The following is a 22822-nucleotide window of genomic DNA, read 5'->3' on the forward strand; positions in this document are numbered from 1 at the left end:
TTTTTTTTTCCCCTCAACCTATCCCTATGTGAATATGTATGGATGAACATGTATACATATTTATTTCTCAATATTCTATAAGACATGGATTTTGTATCATTGAGTCGTGAGATTGTATTTGGAATATAATAAAATTGGTTAAAGTTTTAAAAAATTTAAATAAGTTAGAATTCCTTAATTTTCTCAAGTAGCTTATAAAGGTCAAATAATTTTTTTTAAAAAAAATTTCGAAGTATTAGATAAATTTCTTTTAGAGCTTATGAGTTTTACAAAAGCTCGTAGATTATTTTTTTAAAAAAAAAAAACTTTGTATTCAACGTGGAAGAATTAATGACTTTTAAATTGTCTTGTGAAATTTAAAATCTAGATTTTTATATTCTATGTAAATAGTAGAATCAAAAATAAACTTTCGTGAAATTCTAAAAAATCATGTGATATTCCATCATAACTTTTAAAAGTTTTATAAAAGTCTAGATGTATTTAAATTTTCAATTGATTTTCTATGACTCCATGAAAGTAATTCAAATATAAACATAAAAGTATAAAATATAATCATAAAAAAAATTGTCTTTGATTGGACCCAAATATCACAAAAATTATTTTGAGATAATCTGATGGATCAATTTTGTAATATGAATTTTCGACTCATCCCGAATAATGAAAAAAATTATTTTTTCAGTTGAATGCGCGAGGAAGACAGATCCATGCGCGCACATGCGCGACTTGAATGCGCGCACATGCGCGGAACGTCCAGTAGCATTGGCGCATCTGCGCGACGTAAATTGCGCACATGCGCGGGAGGGGCAGTAGGTTCAGCGCATATGCGCGAGAAGAGTGGCGCATATGCGCGAGAAGTCGGAGTGCTGGTTTGAACAACCAGCGCATATGCGCGCAACGTGCAAAACATGCACGATGCCACTTGCCTTGCTGCATGAATCGTGTGTATATATATATATATATATATATATAAGCCTACGAATTATATTTAAAATTGAGAAAGAAAATCGAGACTTGGGGAGGAATTTTAGCTCGTGACCTTAGAAATTAATTTGCGAGAAATCCGTCCGTCTGATTTTGAATCTGAGTACGACACCGAGTTCCTATCGACGCAGGCTTCATCTGGACGTAAGTTTTGTTACGTTAGACAGGGTTTGAATTTATGATATTGTCATAATTGAATACGAATCAGATATGATGTTTCTGTCACAGTAGACATTGTATAATTGGAGTCAGATTAAAGAACAGACTGGTTATGAAATTGTTATGAATTTCAGAATAGATTTGGTTGAGATTCGATATCAGAATTGTGTTATTATTCAGATTATGAATTGTAATGGTATTGATTATGAGTTCTGGTAGTATATATGTGATGTTCAGACTGACGTGGTTATTCAGATTGTATTGTTATGTCGTCGAAACATCAGCAGACTGACATCTGATCAGATTTGATAGTGATTGGGATTATATTGTTATGTCATTGACATGAGTCAGATTATATACTGATTTGAGTATTGATCAGAACAGGTTTTGAATTGAATTATACATTGATACAGTATATTTGATATTGTCATTGCCAGATTTGGGTATGGACAGATCAGAATACAAGACTTCGTCTTCGTCAGACCGGGAAGACAAAGGTATAAATAAATGTTGATTCGGGATTGCACAACTCGAGTTAGGTTTGACTTGAGTTTCCCTAAATCACATACTTTATTTTATTGCATTGATATTTGCAGATTATCAGATTGATATGTTAAGTTTATTGAATTATAGCAGAGCCAGAGTTTGAGTCTAGGGCAGATCAGCCTAGCTAGGACAGAACCGCCAAGTCTTTGTCAGAACTGCTAAGACCCTAGACTTGTGGTATATCGATGAGCTTAGATGTAGATCGACTTCTATTGTAGACACTCCATATAGCATGCCCAAGTCTAAGTCTTTGTCAGAACTGCTCAGACCCTAGACTTACGGTGTATCGATGAGCTTTAGATGTAGATCGACGTCTATTGTAGACACTCGATACAGCATACCAAAAGTTTAACTTAGATCGGGATCCCTATATTAGAATAAGAGATGAGCCGAGTCTTAGATATTGAGACTAGAGTTTGATCTACAGATCCGTATGAATTTATGTTTCGTAGATTACGATTCATGTTTTATTTACAGACTGGTATTGATACATGTTGTTTGAGTATGCTACATGTGGTAAGATATAATTCATGCTTTTATGTTTTATATGATTGCATGTATACATTGTTTATACTGGGATATTTATATCTCACCTGAGTTATCCGGATGTTGTCTTGTTTTGTATGTGTGCATGACAACAGGTGGGGCAGGATCATGGTCAAGAAGAAGATGAGAGATCAAGATTAGAGTGGTGATTCCGGACTTGGATATAGATAGGTTTTATTACTTGATTGTAGTAGTTAAACCTTAGTTAAACAAGATGCATGTTGTACATGATTTGTATTATTATACTGGTTTGTATAATAGCATGATTCCATTACCTTCCGCATTTTAAAAGAAAAATTTTTAGACCTTGTTTATCTTAACCGATAATTAAACCCCAAAGAAGATTAAGAAGATGATTAGCGTCGGGTCCCCACAATATTGCTTTTTATTGTTCTTTTCTTAAAACAAATCGCAACTTAATATTTATATTGATTTATTAATGTACAATATTTTCGTTGTTTTTCGTTTTTATATTTTTATTCGAACGTACAATTTTGTATTTATATTAAAATGTGTGTGTGAATAAAAACAATGAATAGCGTATCAAATCAATGTATGCTTTTTTTTATTATTTTTATAAAAATTCAACTGAGGTAGTACAAACTTGTGGAACCAAGATTCCTACAAGAAGTATTAACGAAACCGGCAACTTCAGAGATCAATTAACAAGACCATGTCTTTGTTTCGCAATTGTATTCAATCTACTTTATATGAATCGGACCTGCATGAGCGGCATGCCGTCATTTTTAAATTTCTTAAACATCGTCCATCAATTTACACACGTGACGAAACTGTAGATGGAATGACAATTGGAGCAGAAGAACTACCTGGATAGCATATTCCGGCAAGATAATTGCACTTGATTGTGATTTGGTTTCCTCTAGAAAAAGAATGAACCTAATAGAACTGCAATCTGTAACTGCCATAGCATACACAAGGCATCTTGATGAAAATTCTCGTGGTTGCCTTCTTGGAGCACCTTGGTCTGGTTCGGGTGGTCTCACGTTCCTACAATAATGTCATAAACCACGCGACATCACACTGTAGAGAAATATATCATAAACGAAGAAAGGAACATGACTGCAAGCTATTCAAGTACGAGTGAATGTAAAATCACACAAACTGCCATGCAAATATGTTGTTCAAAATATATGAAAGAAACAGAACAGATAGTTATGTGTAACAAAACCAGCAAATCAGAGTAGTTAATCAAAACAGTAGTTCAATATTTAAATAAATCAAACCGAGGCCTGTAGCTTGTACAGTTTCATTAAAACAGATTCGCCCCCTTCGGTATGTGCTCCGAGGATTCAGCGGGTGTCTGTTTCCCAGGATACAACGGGCAAACCAGCAGAGTTGCAGCACAAAGCACTATGCCAGCGAACAAAAGCAGTACCTGAACTTTATCAGTGTACGGAGAAGAAGCAGAACAAGCAGAATCAGTACTGTAGCAGCAGAAGCAGTACTGTAGCAGAACGAGCAGCAGTACTGTAGCAGAAGTACTGTAGCAGCAAGAGAAAGTGGATTTTTCGGTCTCTATTTCTAGGCTAGGCACATCCCATGTATATACATGTCAATATCATCCATATGAAAGGCCACATCGCGCTCGTACGCTTGCACACAAGTCAAGCCTTTTTTCCACTGCAAATCGGGTCCACGATTTGCACCTCCCTGCGCCTGTGTACGCGAGAGAGAGCCTCTTGACCAATCATAGTTACACCTCCATAAAGTGTAACACAATATAAACTTATCTATACCACTTCATTTTTCTAATGTGGGACAAACCCACCTTTCCAAATTTCCATTCACTCACATGGAAAGCCCATAAGCCTAAAAGCACATACCTTTAATCCAACAAACGAGAAAATGAAATATCATCGGGAATTGGAATAGTGAAGAACAGGAGACAGAGTATAGTAGTTTTGACTACAACTAATTAATGTTTACCGATACAGAAAATTCTACGGAAAAAAATGTTGAAGTTATGGGAAATTCTACCTACAAGAATCAATTTCCTGTTATAATTTACAATCATTTCATGGCATGTGTTTTGTTCAGAAATAAATTAAAGACTTCAGTACAGAACCGAACCAAACATGAGAATGATCATCCAAGTATACAGCAATCTATTCAGTGATGTCATCTTCAAAGTTGTAACAAATGAAAATGCAACTACTATAGGGTTTACGATATCTCAAGATTTCCTTCTCTTTTATATCTAAATAAGAGTGCACCCCAACAAGCAAAAATGTTTAAAACTAAATGGTATCCAGGATTAAGCGGACTCAAAGTAAAAGGAAAGTAACAAAGAAACCACTGAGGTGGTTATTTACAATTACTTGAACATGATGAGGAAAAATAAATTAAATAAATATAAATTGACATAGATCAGCTCTTTAGTTTTGTTATTAGAAATATTCCATTAGTTTCTTTAAAACCAAACAAAAGAAACTGATATTATCAGCAAATTTTTGGTAAATTCAAGATCAAAAAAGAGCTATGAAGTCTAGGTCACTGCATGAAGTAATTGGTGATTCTATTTACCTAGAAGAATCAGCAATGTTGTCAACACCACCACTACATCTGCTTTGATGACCATTCCTTTCACGCAGACGAATATATTTGTGGCACAAATGACATAGTTCTGTCCGGTTGCCACATACTTCCTAGATCAACCAAAGAAAGCACATTAACAACACAAGATTGTCAATTTTCATAACCAACAACAATGACCACCTGATGTTCTAACCAATCAATTGCAGGCAGTGGAAACTCGCAGTATTCACATGTTACGATTCTTTGTGGGCAATTTTCTCCTATGTGAACATCTAAAATATCACGGTCCATTTGTTTCGCTACACAGGGAACAAGCTACCTGAAAAATTATTCAATTCAGAATACACCAACGCCAGCTTATAAGAACGAAATGAGAATTCATGACTATCTAATCATAAGTTTATACATCTAATAGAGAAACAAAAAGGATATCGGCAAGACCAGTTAGATAGAATTTCCAACTTCCTATACCCAACAAATAGGGTATAAGTTCTTGAAGCCTACGATAAGAGAGTCATAATGATTTTTTTCTGATTCTTTGTTCTTTTCACTTGCCTAGTCAACATGATATGGGTGGAATATTTAGCAAGCAGAGAGTCCTATTTTTCCGTAGGCAACAAGCAAAATATTGCAGATAGGTTCCATACAAAACCCATGCAGTAATGATTACCCTCACTCTGCCAAAGGTAAAGCTTTTCAAATGTGTTTTCAGCATTTAGTTATAGTGTTTGACTGTAATCACACATTCACTAATTCTCGTTATCTTGTCTTGCTTTTTGTTTTCAAACATTTAATTGGCCCGGTTGTGGCTGTTGATCTGGTTTTCTACACGTCCAAACGCAACGGAAGTTTTAAAAATTTTATTTTATTTTGACAATCAAAATAGGTTTTGCTTTGGGCGCTCGTATGATTTTAACAACAATTCATAGGGTGTTAGAATTTTACCTTTGGTGAACAATTTCACTTGGCTCCAACTAATCCAGTATAGGCGGATCTAGCTCTTGATGAATCCCTACGAACGATCTTCAAGGACTCTTTTTTTCTAATCAGGTTCACGACTAGATAATTTGTTACTCTTCTAATTCGCACTAGAAAATTAGAAGAAGTTTTACGTTGGAGATTGAAAACGAGAGACGTCTCAAAGTTTTCCTTCAAAAGGAAGTGGCCGAATTTCTCAAGCTTTGGAAAAAAGGTTTTTCGAAATTTGTGAAGGTGGTGGCTAGGGTTATGGCTTGATTACACCTATTTATAATTAAGCCATGACCTATCATTCATAATTAACATTAATGGGCTTTATTAATTAATTGAGCTAGTCCAACTGGTTTAATTAATTAATCAAAGTCCACTAAAAACTTTAGTTATTTAGTATGTTGGACTTGTACTCCTACAAGCCCATTAAATACAATACTCACTATATTTAATTTAATGTTTAATAAACTCAACCTTTGAGCTTAATAAATTAAATTAATTATAAATTCAACATTTGAATTTATTATTTAAATTATAAATTTAACTCTTTGAATTTATCACCTCCAAAATTTAATATTTAATAAACTCAACTTTTGAGTTTAATAAATTAAATTATCAAATTTTATAAATTCAACTCCTTGAATTTATTTTCTCCAAATTTCATAAATTCAACTTCTTGAATTTACCATCTCATAAATTCAACTACTTGAATTTATTTTCTCAAAATTTAATTATCATAAATTCAACTCCTTGAATTTACTATATCATAATATAAATTCAACTCTTTGAATTTATTCTCTCAACGGGAACAAACGATCCAGTGCTTGTGTGATCCTCAATGGTTCAGGGATACAGCTAGCCGTGAGTTCACAATTCTTTGTGATTCAGGACATAATCCTTTATTCGGGCTTACCCCAGTTAGTCCCATTTTTTTCATCAACACCTTGATCCAGAATGTCAGAACTCATTTCTGATTGCACCCATCGGATCATGGTAAGAGCGTCTAGTAGCATCGCCCCACGATCCCCTAGGTATCACTGATAGTGCCTGCAAGAACCAGTCGATTATGATTAACGTACAGTACGGTCCCTTCATCTCATATATCCCGATCGAATTTGCAACCATTGGTTCATCGAGGGTTGCATATTAATTCGATAACTATGTGATAACTATAATAGTGGCATCGCGTGTACTATTTGAGAACTCCTTCTCTAATGTACATCTCATACTCTGGCCAGAGATTCCATGCACTATTATTTCATCAGATCACACAAGATATCACACCCGTAGGTGAGAGGTGAATTCCCGACTACAATGCACGGGCTCCTATATGTGTCGCAACTGTATCCAACCTCGCCACCTGATGACTCTCTTGGAGCCGGTAAACGAGTCAAAGCACAGCCCTAGCATATAGAGTCTCGGTGTTGTCCCGGGTCGTAAGGACTAATGGTGTACAATCATAACCACAGACTTATCCACTCGATGAATGATAACCACTTGGAAAGTCCAATGGAGGGTTGTTCGGTATAATTATCACATGATTACCCATCTGCATGTTTGGACATCTCTATGCCCTTACCAAGAAACGCGGTACACAACATCACAGATGCTAGTCTCGAGCTCAAGCGACCTTTATCTCTGTTTTAGGCGGCTGAATCGACTAGGAACGAATTTAGAATATGCAGTGTTTACAAATGAGTTTCAACATCGAATTACGATTCATTTGCGTTAAAGCATAATCAAGGATTTTATCTATGCTGATTGCATGGATATACAGATAAAGTATAACGAAACCATTAAAAGTTAAATTATATTAAAATAAATATAGTTTATTTCACTTGAGTCAATAAATTCTCTAGCCAACCGTTGGCTTGTAGAGCATCTATTCTAACAGCGGCATCTTCATGAAAGATACATTCCCAAAATTAAATTTCCATCACCCTTATCAATGAGCTCTCAGGCTGTATAAACCAATTCCAAGAGGTAAATACATTGTTTCAGTTAAAGCCTGTCCATCGAGCTTAATTTGTGTCCTCCACTTGATCATGCATATGCAAAGGAATGGACAAATAATACCAAACAGAAACTACACTCCATCTAGACAGCCAAAGTCAAATGGACCAAAAGAGATATGCAAAAACAAGATGTTGTGACATTTAATTCAATGTGTGATTTGCCCTTTGTTGTATCAATAGGCAAAAAAAATGGATTTTGGTGATGTGAAACATTAATGTCTATCAATGAAGAACAAAAGCATGTACAATTATAAATCACCTTCCTTTTAAGACTAAAACATGTCAAGAAATGAGAAAAGAAAAAAGAACACAAAATATAAGACGTGCCACAAAATACTTGACCTCCTAAAACCTTCACCCTTAGTTATAGGCAGTAGCCACTAACCACGTAGTCCCTAATTTTCTAGGAAAATTTAGTCACCTGGCAGTTAAACATTAAATTTATCGAGAAAAAAGTTTTCCAGTCTACATGCACCACATGAATTAAAGTATTGAGTGGAACTATCATCCCTACGGAAAGCAAAAAGGTGACGGAGACTGAAACTAGAGCACATCACAAAAAAAAAAACACTAAAATGTCATAAATACTGGTCCTACCACATGTAAGGAATTTACGTGCAGCTACTATTGTTATATCAATTTACACTGAAAAGCACAGTAAAAGAAAATTTGGCACACCCTTAAGGAAGAACAACTTAATTAATAATGAAGTCTTCATTAGTAACGAGGAGTCGAGTGCAGCTTGAGTCCTTCAGAAATACCGGCAGTCTAAGACCATCAATCAAACAAGATGAGACATGATTCCACATAGATCTCAAGAGCAATATATCAGTGCAAGAATCAGGGTTCAAGTACAACTAAGATAATTTTTTAGTCAGCCCTTACACAAGTAAGAACAAGGGAGTTCTCTGTAAGATGGATGGACGGGTCTAGCAAACTTAGATATGTCCTGGATAGGAAGACAATAACACCAAAAGTCCATAATGCAACCACAAAGTATTCCCAGAATGTCTAAAAATAAGATGTTCTTTAGAAGTCATACTTAATTCTTGCACTGTTGCACAAAATTAAGCCTCTTAGTATTTCAGTAAGCATACCAGAGCATGAGTGCCGAGAAAATGTTCCTCAAAAAAAATCTTTGGAATCATGTATGTGCATACTTTACATTTTTCTAGATTTCGGGAGCAGTGAACAAAATGTAAATCAATATTCGAGGACGGAATTTCCCTGTCACTGGAAATAACAAATAATTAAAAGAAGTTACCCACAGCTCAGATACAAAAAAGTCACTAAAGAAATTTTAAAAACAATTTTAATAATGCAAAAATAATGAACGACAGTGAACAGCTAAGAATATATGAAGCCTATATAACACAACCGATAAAAATAGCTTTGGCTTTTATTCATAGAAGTTGATTAGATATATTGGAAGAGATGTGTGATAATTATACGCAAAAAGTGAAACGGTAAAAATAAAATTCTAAGAAAAGTATCGAGGAAAAAGAGAGACTGTTTGATCACTATAATTTGAAACTTGAAATCAAGTATAGCTGGATTTTTTCAAGAAAAAGATCCCACTTTGATTTTTTTAGTCCAAACACTTGTTTTCCATCATATGACACACCAAAATCCTCCTTTTTCCTGTGATCTAACTAACCATAAGCAACAAGCAATCTCACACTTTATTTTCACAAACTACTTCCCCAAATTGTTGAAGCTGCACCAAATGTGCCAGAAAAAGTAATGGACTGACACAAAACATTCTGAGAAGATTCAAGACCGACAGTATCCGAGACTCAACCAAGTAGAAAACTATAAACAAACAAAAAACAACAACAAAACCACATAAAGATTATGCATGGCCTGGGAAGCAACACCGGAAGTTCCAAGTAACTGCATAACTACAAAAAAAAAAAAAAAAAAAAAACCACCCTCTCACCAGTGGCTGCAGATGCTAATGGCGCGATCATCGGAAGGCGCGATCATACTTAAGTCTCTCCGAAATTTTAGCCAAACACTTGGAATCAGGTTTTTTAAGATTTTGATTTGGGGGACCAAAAGCCATGGTCAGCTTGGTATTTATTAACTACATTTGGGCTCGCAACTCGTAGGCCCAGAAACGAGACACCATTTTCATTGTCATATTATATATCATGAGCATGCCTTGATTTTGAAGAAAAGTTTCATATGTAAAATATTAGAGGAATTTTTTCATCAAAAAGAAAATTCATGATTTTTTTTTAAAAAAAATTGGATTTATAGATTTACCTAAATGAAATATTAACATATAGGTAGGCAACGAAAATACTCACGTACTCAAATTGATCATTTACGAACTAAAATGAACTCATAATCCTAGACCGAAATAACATTGTTCAAATAAATCATATAACCAGGTTTTGAACTCGTCCTTCGTTAGACTCATTTTTCAAACTGAAACTATGTTGTCTAGTGGACTAAAAATACAAACGAAGTCGTTGTATATGGATTAGAGTTGAAAGCAACTGTTCGATCTTTTGAAACTCATATTTGAACGAACTTGTACCGCATAACTTTGATTAAGATTTTAAAAAATCATAACAAATCGATAGAAGGTTGATGAAACTTTTGGGCCATGCTTAGATTAAGTGTACAAAGCTTTGGAAACCAGAAAATCGATAATCAGGGTGGTGCATGTAACTCAAGCGTCGCTGAGCTCCAATCGCCACGTGTGATCGGAAATTTCATGGTCGATTCTTTGCACCGAGATCTAAGAATTTTATATACAAATTTTTTCGAAATAAGCCGACGATTTTGCCCAGATTTTAGAATTTCAAAACATTGCACAACTTGTTGCCGGAAAACTGTTTTCCCCGTCCGGTGACTTCCCGGCCGATTGGCTACATGAGTGGACCTTTAGAACTCAAGGAACGACATTCTTGTTATACAGAAGACGGAAAATAATGTGCAAGACCTAAGAATTTAGATGCGTGAATTCAACTTGGGAAAGGTGATTTATGAGTTTAAGTCTTTTACGTGCTTCACGGTTTTGATTTTCCTGACCAAGTTCTGCTAATGATATCGTTACACCTCATTTGCTACACAATTTCTGGGTATCCGAAGGGTATTCGGTAAATTTTGGAGAATTTTTTTGGAGCTGATTTGGTATTTTTCTTGGGATTTTTCCTAAATTTTGGACCAACAACGCTCACTGCACATTTCTCCAATCTTGCACGAAATTTCTTCCTAACTTTTAGATGATAGGGTGTTTAGCTGAGATTACATGTAGAAAGCCCTCTCCATTGCTAAGTCATAATTTCTAATATATTTAGAACGACTGTCACTTGATTTGATTCATCAAATAATTCACCAAATGAAATATTTTTTTTCAAAATCGAATCCATCAATTCGAACGATACCTAATAGCATGTAAATCAAAGTTAATCTACCACTGAAAATGGAAACTAAAAAAAATTCAAAATACTTTCATAACATCTGGCTTCAACTTTGACGATAAGAGAGTGCCTGAACCTATCGCAGAATTGAGCTAGGGACCACACATATATACAAGTTTTCTTAAATACTTTGTAATGTTTCTTGGAGGAAATTTATACTAAATCAACACATTTTTTAAAGAACACAAACAAGCAAACACCAGCAGCAGCAACCAGATAAACTGTTAAAACACAGGGCAATGTTCCACTACGATGCCTTTAGCCGTGGGGCATGTCGCGAGATCGCAATGTTCAGAGTGATAAGTGCCCCACCAATGTATCTTTTTGTTCTCAATCCCCAGAGTGAAGTAAAGAAGAACAGTCATGAAAGCAACACCAGCATCTAGTGCAGCCGAAAGGATATAGTTGTACCTTTGCCACCAGTTTTTACGGTATCTGAACACAAAAAAGTTGAAAATCGTCCCTACTAGTATCCAAGAATTGTAGTTTAGAGCGGTTGCAGGTGGCATACTAGCTGTTGCTCCGAGTAGTACAGGAAGATTGATGAGTGGAATCCACGATTGTGTTGGGAATGCCTTGTGGAATCCCCAAACAACAACCGGGCCTAGTAAGCCCGCGAGAAAGAACCAGTTGAGTGCTGGATAGTTTCCATAACGTCCAAAGATTCGTTTAGGACTCACAAGTCCCCAGATGACTGATGCATCGAAGAAGACTTGATCACTCGGGCAAGTCCAGGGACTGTCTGAAAACTGGTCTTGGTTGCATATGTTTTCTACGGTGTATAGAAGCCACCAAGCAACTCCCATATTTACAGTGCCTGCTATCATTGTTCCCAGGAACTGGATGTAAAATTTGTGTCAGAAAGCATTGTTGATTAATCACAGAACAAGAAAGAATCATCACGCAGAAAAGAAATTAAGCTTTTTTCCTGGAAGGATTGATGAGGATCAGCCATTCAGTTGGTATATATATATGTCTTATGAAAGGAAGTGTTACCTGAACCAGGAACATTGATCTGGGAGGAATCTTCATGTAATGGCCAAGCTTGAAATCGCTGAGAAAAGCTATGGCTTGAGTCATGCTCATGTAGCCGTAAACCTTAAAGGTGACATTTGCTATCGGCCTACCAGGATATATGACTCCCATAATATATTCCGTGATTATGTTCAGCCCAGGAGTCTGTTAAAGAAAACGAGCAGCGATATATGAACGAATCGGAATATAAACCAACCCAAAAAATGAAGAGTTCAGAACAAATATTTTCAAGAAATCACCTGATTTGTTGTTGCAGTAATAATACTAATAGGTAGAGTAAATGAGAAAGCTATGGCAGCAGCAAGAAAAAGACCCCAATAAGGCATCTGGACCTCGTTGTTCAGGAAGATGCAGAGGGCAAGAGCAACCGACATTGTCACCCCAAGAAGAATATAAAACCACCAGGAAGGTATGTCTTGGTACCTTTTCATTAGTTTAGAGTGGATATCCATCTTTGCCTTGGTAGATGCCTTGTAACGCTGAACGATCTCTCTGCAGAGTAGCAAATTATGAGTCATATCAGCATACCAGAAACTGCATATCAATGAGCGCAAATCGGCTACTTTTACTCGAGTCTCAATTAATGTTAGGAAAAGGCATCTAGCTGGATTGCATCTTAAACACTAGCTAGCGCCTAGCAAGATCAATTCAAAATGCTAACATTTTCTTTTTCGATTTTATTTTAGAAGTCTAATAATAGCACCCCTATCCTATTCACATAGCACCTGCATGATCAAAATCTAACGAACAGTTGTGGAAATGGACCATTAGTCGAAAGCAAAAGAAGATGAATGCCAGCGTATCCTATACAAAGTTAGGGAGCGCTCGCTCTAACATGGTTTTTTGAATTTCCACTTTAAGAATTCGAGAATGTTCATCTTTTGGTTGTAGAAAACAGAACACCAAATACGCATGAATCTTGAATGATATTCGATCTAGACTAGAAAAATGCAGCCAGCCAAAATTTGAAGGCATGAGAGGAAAATAACTTTTAAACGAAGAAAAGAAGTACGTACCTTCCATAGAACAATGCAACATGCGAAACTGTAGCAGCGATGGTGGCGAATCCAAATCCATAGGTAAGAGAAAAGAATGTGCTCAAGTTAATTCTCCCTTGCTTCTGATACTGCTCAATGTCAAGCTCAAATTTACTGTTAACAATGCTTGCTATGTCATACTCCTGACCATCTGCAGTAAACAGGTCGGCGGAATAGATAGGGAAATTTTTGGCGTTGTAGACGTTCAAGCCCCAATAGGATATGGGAATTACAATATACATTATGACAAAGTATCCGACAAAAACATTGGCAATAGCAAAGAACGGGGAGATTAGAGGGCTGAACAAGAAAGAAGCTACAGTTGCCCAGTCAAGAGTGAGGGCTCCAACTCCCAAGCCATTCAGACCAGATCCTATCTGATGAGCAGTAACAGATTTGGGAAATGCCCAACATATCCATGAAATGCTTGACAAGGTCCGGAAGAGATAGCCTGGGAATATATACCAGCAAAAGCTACAAGCTAGCGCAATCAAAAAGAACTTTGGCCGCGAAATTTGACGCTTCTTCTTGCCACCATTGTCACTGCTTTCACCGTCATCTTCATGTTCTTTTTCATGCAATGTCCTTTTAAACCCAATATCAAAATATAGAGGCACATATTATGTATGAACGGATACGACAAAAGTTTTCCCAAAACAAGTACGAAAGGAACATATCAAGAGGCCAAGTATATAAAAATTCTGGCAAGGCTGAGCCCACATACCATTTTTTAAGAGTCCAAGCCCATTAGTGTGGCTAAAAAACCCGAACCTAATGCCAGTTAGAATATGAAGACGTAGGATCTGATCGAATCTCATCGAGATAAGGTGAGAATTTTAGCTGTCATTAAGAGTGCTAGCCGCCATGATTAGAGAGTTCTATCATCTGATTTTTTTAATCTCTGGCAGAATTCTATTATAGCAAGAATCATTCTCCAACAAGGTAAATAATATCTCCTACTTTTATAAGTATCAGCTATTGGTCACGGTTTTACAACATATATACTCTCATGCTCACTTTATGCTCTTATGTCGCACTCTTAAATATTTTCATTCATAACCAAAGCACTGAGTTAAACATCGGAAACACCACGTCGAAAACATCTCCGGCACTCCTTAACCCTATTTTTGTCTGTGCAGATCCTAAGCAATGACCACTCCCAAAAGCTTGGAAAATTTGAAGATCCGCTCTTCATACCGAAATCAAATTACTTGAAATTTAAGAAGAAAAAAAAATAAGGCGCAGAATACTGATCGTTACTTGAATAGGGAAATCTGGACAAGAGTGCTGGGCCACCACATGTGTGCCGGCTCAACCACGTACTTCCTAAGGAGCCCCGCCCATCCATAACCTAGAACCTGTCAAAAAAATATATCATTTTTTTAATAGCCATTTTTAAATAATACTTTAATCATTATTTTTTATTAATCATATTGATAATATATTATCTACCGCTTGCCTCGTAAAAAAAAACATTAACATAAAAACGAAGAATTGGATAACCATTATAACCTTGATCTTGTTTTCTTTTTTCGTCGTCCAATTTTCGACAATTTTCTAAAGCAATTTTCTAATGGTCCTATAACATTTTTTATATGATTTTTAGTCCTAATATTGATATGATATCCGAAAATATATACGTGGTATTAGATGAACTAGAACTAAAAACCACAAAATTACAAGATTAAAACAATGAGTTACAAGACAAAAACAGTAAATATGACAAAATAAAGTACTAAATGGACTATTTTCCAATTCTATTGCCGCTGGTTTCAAACCTATCATACCAAAATAAATGAATTAATGGACGCATTCAAAACTTTCATCAAAACCAAACTAATTGATCTAAACTACACAGAAATCCTATGAATAAGAACAAAAAATAAAACCAAACTTCCTTTCTTGTTTGATTAATAAACAAACAGAATTGTTTCCTTTTTTGTTCAACTAATCTTCTTTAGAAAGAGGGGATCCAATGAACCACAAGCATCGCTAGCTAGTAGTCAAAAAATGAGTGAACCAAGAAATGCACAACAAATCGCACTCATTCAATCTGATCATTTCTTTGGAAATCAAACAAACAAAAAGAAAACAGGTTTCCAAAAAAAAAAAGAAGTTCGAACAGAACCTGAGTGGTGATAACGAGCAGCCATCCAGCCAGAAAAGATATCTTCCTTCGATAAAAAGCGATGATGATATCCACAATCATGACAGCATACGCCGGCCCATTCCCGAAAGCACTCCCGGCATTAGCGAAAATGGATATCAGCACATGCTCCTTGATGTTAAACGGTCCCGGGTTGAGGGTGAACTCCTTCGGCCCGAACACAGGGACCGAGACCACCCATATCTTGGTGGGCAAGGTGGTGGCCATGAACCGTCCGATGGGCAGAGATGCCACGATCACGGTTATCTGACTGATGACCAGAGGCTCTTTCCGGTAAGAGAAGAACTGGTTGAGGAAAGAGAGGAGGACGCAGGAGAAAATCCCCAGAACCCACATTCGGAAAGTCCATACGGGGAGGTTGGGGTCGTCGGTGATCGGCACCGTCAGCCGGACTTGTTCGATGGGTGAAAGTTCGTCTTCTTCGACTTCTGCTTCATCGTTTTTCTCGAAGAATTTTGACGGGTTTTTGAGGGGAGCTTCGATTTCCATTGTTCCCATGTTTGAGGAAAGCTGAGAGGAAATCGATTCAGTGGATAGATATTGTACGAATATATATGGAACGCAGTGTGCATGTGCAGTGTTCGATTTTTACTACGAATTATGTTTTAAAAAAATCTAAAAATTAAATAATTATCTTTATTTTCCAATAGTGTGAGTCGAAAAGTTTCCAAATTCTTGTATCATCTTATTTTTTCTCTCAAATTTAATAAAGAATATATTTAAAAAGAAAAAAATATTGACTCTTCTTTTATCATTTCATTTTACGAGTCAAACGTTACAATTACGAAAAACATTCTAATTTTAAAATGAGTCAAATCATGCATTTATGAAAGATGATTTTAATTTTAGGATGAAAGAACATTACTTTTTGTCGTGTTTTCAATTTTTTTACTGTTATATTAAAATTAAATATATAGAATAATATTATACACTAAAAATAAAAATATTTCAAGTGAAATTAAACAATTATTGAGTGTATTTTCTTTTATTTCAAAATTCTTAATTATGTTAGAGAGAATAATCATGATGTTGAACATATAAAATTTTTGATCAAAATCAAACGATGAATGTTTATCATTTCGTCAAAAAGACGAGACAAGATATAATTTTATAATAACTAAACCAACTTATTGTATAAGAGAATCAAATGATATATATTAATTAACTTAATTTTATATTTATTATGTTGTACGAAGAAATTCGCATTTTTACAATTAAATGATATTGTCTACTTTACGGATAAATTTTCATGAATATGTTTTCAGATTTTACTTAAAATGACTTACATCAATAAATATATTTTTCTATATTATTAACTCATTATTTTTCTCATATATTTTTAATACGATACTTTGGTTGAATTATCAATAAATTATGCAATCAGATGTTCAAATTTGAAGCGTAAAAATAAGAATTTAATTAGGCATACAAATATTTTTAGTACAGCCAGATTTAAATCGAAATTAATTTATGATTAAATGTTTTTGTTGGTTATTTTTATTATAAAATTATTTATAATTCGTTTTTGAATATGCTTATTTTGGTTATTTAATTGTGTAATTATTTTTAAATTTCTTCATAAATTAGAATAATTTATGTGATAGAGCTATGTTGGGTATTTTATATTCTGGTTATTTTAATATTTAATTTTTTTCCTCACCGGGTGAAAATCAAGTTAAATAAGGCAAAAACTTGTGTGAGACGACGGTCTTGCAGGTCACATTTTGTGAGACAGATTTCTTATTTAGGTCATCCATGAAAAAATATTATTTTTTATGCTAAGAATATTACTTTTTATTGTGAATATCGGTAGGATTGACCCGTATCATATATAAAGATTTGTAAGACCGTCTCACAACAGACCTATTCGCTAAATAAAACTTTAAAGGCATGATTTAATTCTAGATTTCCTAGAATTTCATATTTTCTTCCGTTTAAAATATTTAAAAGTATGCTAAATATTGCATTTTTTTTTTGTTTATCTCAAATATATAAACATATATCCATATTTAAAAAATAAAAATTCTATAATATTCCTAATATACATAAATTTAATTTGAGATATTCTAATTAACTAACTATTGGAAATAGAACAAATAATTTAATTAATCATTCGTTAAGTAACGGTATAATTTGAAAGTTGATTTAAAATTAAAATTTCCAATAATTTTACTAATTTATGTGACAATAAATTTTTTATTTACGTGAAAAGAAATGGCATGGAGATAAATAAATAAATAAAAAACAATTAATACATTTATTTAATATTAACAGCATGAGCCCAGTTGGATTCAGCAACTAGGGAACCACGCCACCTTTGGTTTGCTCGAACGTAGTATATCTGAATTAATTATTCGTCATTAATTTTTGCATTAAATTTTGGGGATGCGTGCCAATTAATTTTTTTACAAATAAAAAATATAGAATCATAAATTCTCAAACTAAATTTCATTTTTCATCACATTTTTCTTGAAAATGACGTAATTGTAATTCCCGGAAATTTAATCCTAGTAATCGATAATTATTGATTTATAATTTGATATGATTATGAAAGCATTAATCGGGACACGAAATAAGAGTTCATATAACTTGTGTAAGTTTTGGACAGAAGTAGTGGCGCCCGAGCGGTAGATTACGACCGCCCGAGCGCCAATGTTCTGTAGGAGAATGCTTCGGGCAGAAGAGATGGCGCCCGGGCGGTAATTTATGACCGCCCGAGCGCTAATGTGCAATTCGGAAGAGTTCGGACAGAAACTGTCGCGCTCGAGCTGTAGTTTATTACCGCTCGAGCGCCGCCTGAATTGAATGATAATGAGACGCGTATCATTAACCGAACCACTTGATATATATATGTAATTATACGTGGTTCCTTCAGTAAAAAGGAAGAAAGAAGCTCGAGAAAGGTTCCTGTATAAGAGTGAAAAATCCTTACGCCTTTTGTGAGAAATCCGTCCGTCTGAATTGTAATCTGACTTCAGTACTGTAATCCTATCAACGTAGGCTACAACTGGACGTAAGTTTTGCTACGTTTTGACATGCTTTGAAATTATGCTATTGTCAGAATTGAATAGGATTCATATATGATGTTCTTGACATGTTAGACATCGTAGAATCGAAGTCAGATTGAGAAACGGACTGATTATGAAATGGTTATGAATTTTTAGGGTATATTGATTTATACCAGACAGATTTGAATTGTGATTGGATTACGGATTGTATTGGATATGGGTTATGGATTGTAACTGCGATTTGAGATTATTGGATTGACGGGGATATTGAAATTGTACCGTTATGCCGTTGATTTTGAATTAAATCAAGATTGATCAGATTGTTATTGATTTGAAAAGTATACTGATATGAAATTATTGGTATTGTCATTGCCAGATAGATTGTGAGTTCAGGACTTCTACTGAGCTAGAAACCGACGAAAGAAAGGTATAAGTCAATGTGGTATTGGGAGATGGACTTGAGTCGGTTTAGACTTGGGTTTCCCTAAATCACATACTTTACTTTATTGCATTGATATTTGCATTGATTGATTGATATACTTGTTTTCTTGAGTTATAGATTACAGGTATTAGAAGAGTAATCTTATGACAGAAATGCCGTTAGTGGTGGGATCACCACGGGCACATTGCACGATGTCATAAGATGGTGTATTGGCGGTTGTGCCAAAGACTGTCACTGGATGTTTGGCTATCGATGTGGATAGGATGGTGGCTTTTTCTATTACTGTTAATCAGTATTGTATCGATGTGGATAGATTAGTAGCTCTTCTATTACTGTTAATCGATGTCATATCGATGTGGATAGAATTAGATTTGCTTCTATTACTGTTAATCGGTACTATATTGATGTGGATAGAATAATAGCTTCCTCTATTACTGGTAATCGATACCGTATCGATGTGAATAGAACTGGAGTCTTTTCTATTACTGTTGATCGATACCATATCGGCGTGGATAGAACTGGGGTCTTTTCTATTACTGCTAGTCGATATATGCATGCCAACTTCTGGAATCGGGATCCCTAGACTAGGATTGTGTCTAGTCTGAATGATGTAGCTACGAGTATTGTCGACAGTTTGATATTGATTCTGTTTCAGACTTTGTTACATATATCTGTTACCTGATTACATGCTTTATATTGTTTATATGATTGCATGTTTCGTTGATTTATACTGGGAGTATATTCTCACCGGTTTATCCGGCTGTTGTCTTGTCTGTATGTGTACTTGACAACAGGTGGGACATGATCAGGGTCCAGGAGATGAAGAGAGATATCGTGATTAGAGTGGTGACACCGGACTTGGACTAGAGATAGGGTTGAACACTTGATAGTAGTTGTCAAACCCTAGTTTGAATAAATGTGTTGTAATACATGACTTGTATTTTATATACTGATATGTATATATGTTTTAATTTCACTACGTTCCGCATTTTAAAAAAAAAAATTATTAGACCCTGTTTTAATTGATTAATTAGTCCCAATTATGATAAAGAACTTGATTAGCGTCCGGGTCCCCACCGTAATACTATTTAATTCATTTAAAAATAGTTGTAAGTTTTTCAACACTTAATTAATAAAAGTGTATTATTTAAAATAAGAAAAATGATATTAAAAGTAGAAACTGAACTACATATTTAAGACAATCCAAAAAATGAAACATATTTAACTGGGACGGAGAAATTATATAGGTTTGTTCATTTTTTTCACATTGATATGTAAATAAAATAATAATAATTTTATGAGTATATTTTTAAAGGAATAAAACAAAAAAAAATTACAAAATATTTGTTTTAAAGTAAATTTTAAATTAGATCGATTGAATTAAAATTTATGTTAAGGCAAAACTTTTGTGAGACGGTCTCACGGGTCGTATTTATGAGACGGATCTTTTATTAGGTTATCCATTAAAAAAATATTATTTTTTATGCTAAGGGTGTTATTTTTTATTGTTAATATCGGTAGGATTGACCCGTCTCATAGATTAAAATCCGTGAAACGGTCTCACATAAGACCCACTCTTATGTTTATCAAAAGCAAATATCATTTTGATTTAAATTGTAAGCTAAAGTTAAACATCATCGCGATTACTCGTAACTAATTTGACATCAAAATCTTGAATTTAGATTGAATCTAACATTAGATTTATAATTATGACAATCATTTCTCACAACTGAAAAAATGTTGTCCGTTTTATTTAATGTTGTCCGTTTTATTTTATGTACCGAGAAACATCGTCAAATTTTAAATTGGAATGTCGATGTGAAATCCGAGGAAGAAAGACATGTGAAACGTTCATTTCAAAGATATAAATTTATGATAGGAATGAAAATTAATATATACTCCTTCAAATAAATAAATATATATATTTATTTATTTTTTTATTTAATGAACGTGACATGTGGGTCGGGGCCACGAAGAAATGATTGAAATGAGATTGGTATTTATTTATACTTCATTATTTCATAAATATATTATATATTTACTTTTTGTTGTATAAGTCGATAATATTAACTTTTGTCGTTTTTAAGTAACTTTATTTCAAAAAAAGCAACTTTATCAATGAATCTAAATTACTAAATTAGATTGCCAAAAACTACCTATTTTAAAAAAAAAACTAATAAAAATGATCATTAAATTTGATAATATCAATAAATATAAAATAAAGCACAAATTAAAATTAATATAAGCATTATTTCTAATTTTTTTCAAATCAAAAGATGTTTTGTTAAAAATAAATAAGCATTATTTCTACTTTTTTTCAGATCAAAAGATATTTTGTGATTGTTTTAATAGTTTGTCACATTTTTTTATAATACATAAAACTTAATTTCTTTCGATTAATCGTAATGTCTAGAAAAAAATGGAGATTAACAATCTTAGTATCTTAATAAAATTTATTATTTAAATATGATAAAATTATACTTTTGTTCATGTAATTTGCATTTTTTCATTTTTGTCGAAAACCAAAAAAAAAAAAAAAACATACAAATTAAACATGAATGGATAAAAAAGAAAGTAATGAATGATGATAACTTATCAGAAAATATATTAAAAAATTCAAATGGAATACATTTCACGTTATATGAAATGTAATTATCATTCTCCTTGTTGAAAATGGAGATAAAGAAAAATTTGGGGATATTTATTTAAACAAGGAAGATTCCGTGCTCCACTTTATATTTAAACCTTGGATCTCAACTGGTTGGACTATGTTTTTATCTCTTTATGTGTTATATAAAACATATTTTTAATATAAGAATATATATTCTCTTTCTTATGATGTAATAGTCGTTAATTATGGATAAAAGAATCGAAACATGACACTTGATCGAGCTCTTGTAAATTTTAAAATATTTGAATTATACAATTATGATCAGCTATAACTTTTGATAAAATGACGAGTGTTTGGTCTTACGATTAATATTAGAGCCAAAGTCATATAATTGATTCTTATTTATGGCAAAAACTTGTGTGAGACGGTCTCACGGGTTATATTTGTGAGACGGATCTCTTATTTGGGTCATCCATGAAAAAGTATTACTATTTATGCTAAAAGTATTACTTTTTATTGTGAATATGGGTAGGGTTGACCCGTCTCACGGATTAAGATCCGTGAGACGGTCTCACATGAGACCTACTCCTTATTTATTGCGATGCATGCAATCATTGAATGAGATATTGTTGAGTTGCAACAATTATTCTTATCGGGTAGAGCAATTGAAATTTGACGCTTGAGCTCTTTTACAATTTAAAAAATTGAGATGTACTATTACTATAAGCTATAACTTTAAATAAAATAACAAGTGTTCGATTTTACACTATTCGTTCCAATTATATATATTTCCTTTTTTTCTCGATTATCCAAAATATATAGTTCATGTTTTATATTTAGTATAATTTTTTGGTCTTTTTTTTTTACCGATATACCTGTTAACTGAATTTGAAAAACGTGCGACCATTTTTTAAATTAATTAAATATGGTTAAAATGCGATTTTTTTGTATGATTTTTTTCTAAATATTATTTTAATTTGTGTTTAAAAAAAAAAACAAATGTGCAACTTATAATGTAATATGTTTTTATAGCATGCCCCATTTAGGTCATTCATCTCCAACCCAAACTCTAAACTCTATTTTAAAGCAACTCTATTTTAAAATAATGTAGTTTCTATATCAAATACAATATTTATCTTTAAGACTCTAAATCATCTACTTCAAACCTCGAGATGGCTTGAACGCAACTCTTGTTGAAATTCAAAAAAGAGAAAAAAAAAAAAAAAAAAAAGCTCTTTTTGAAATTTATTGATTATTTACTTTAATTTTGTTTCATACGATGACAATTGTCTTGCAATTTCATGTAGTAATTGTGC

General features: G+C 33.7%; 1 protein-coding gene, 1 long non-coding RNA gene and 1 pseudogene across 3 annotated transcripts; 1 reads left to right on the forward strand and 2 right to left on the reverse strand.

Annotated features, from left to right (window-relative positions):
* Nucleotides 1-3063: 3063 nt before the first annotated feature.
* On the reverse strand, nucleotides 3064-9877 carry LOC140832785 (uncharacterized; annotated as a pseudogene).
* LOC140832786 (uncharacterized) lies at nucleotides 7659-8823 on the forward strand. The gene is made up of 2 exons (XR_012118164.1): nucleotides 7659-7976; nucleotides 8012-8823. It is a non-coding gene; the product is annotated as an uncharacterized lncRNA (long non-coding RNA).
* A 910-nt stretch (nucleotides 9878-10787) lies between the features above and the next one.
* On the reverse strand, nucleotides 10788-15961 carry LOC140832788 (oligopeptide transporter 4-like). 2 transcript variants are annotated; one of them, XR_012118165.1, is made up of 7 exons: nucleotides 15407-15961; nucleotides 14539-14636; nucleotides 13258-13863; nucleotides 12481-12733; nucleotides 12203-12385; nucleotides 11283-12045; nucleotides 10788-10908 (listed from the first exon to the last, which is right to left on the reverse strand). XR_012118165.1 is itself a non-coding variant. In XM_073196978.1 (6 exons), the coding sequence occupies exons 1-6, from the start codon at nucleotides 15941-15943 to the stop codon at nucleotides 11431-11433; spliced, it is 2292 nt and encodes a 763-aa protein (XP_073053079.1). In that variant the 5' UTR covers nucleotides 15944-15961; the 3' UTR covers nucleotides 11190-11430. The 2 variants fall into 2 exon arrangements, 1 of the variants encoding a protein (XP_073053079.1); XM_073196978.1 differs by lacking the exon at nucleotides 10788-10908 and having other exon boundaries at nucleotides 11190-12045.
* Between the last annotated feature and the right edge of the window lie 6861 nt (nucleotides 15962-22822).

Source organism: Primulina eburnea, chromosome 5 (assembly GCF_022965805.1).
Source record: "Primulina eburnea isolate SZY01 chromosome 5, ASM2296580v1, whole genome shotgun sequence".
In the NCBI taxonomy this organism is placed as follows: Eukaryota; Viridiplantae; Streptophyta; class Magnoliopsida; order Lamiales; family Gesneriaceae; genus Primulina; species Primulina eburnea.

Excerpts from the sequence above, each read along its gene's own strand:
- LOC140832788 (XM_073196978.1), bottom strand. The coding sequence starts at position 15,943 with ATGGGAACAATGGAAATCGAAGCTCCCCTCAAAAACCCGTCAAAATTC. Across the intron at positions 14,637-15,406 it reads TGCTCGTTATCACCACTCAG|GTTCTAGGTTATGGATGGGC; the intron begins GTTCTGTTCGAA and ends TTTTTTTGACAG. Across the intron at positions 13,864-14,538 it reads GTCCAGATTTCCCTATTCAA|GACATTGCATGAAAAAGAAC; the intron begins GTAACGATCAGT and ends TGGGTTTAAAAG.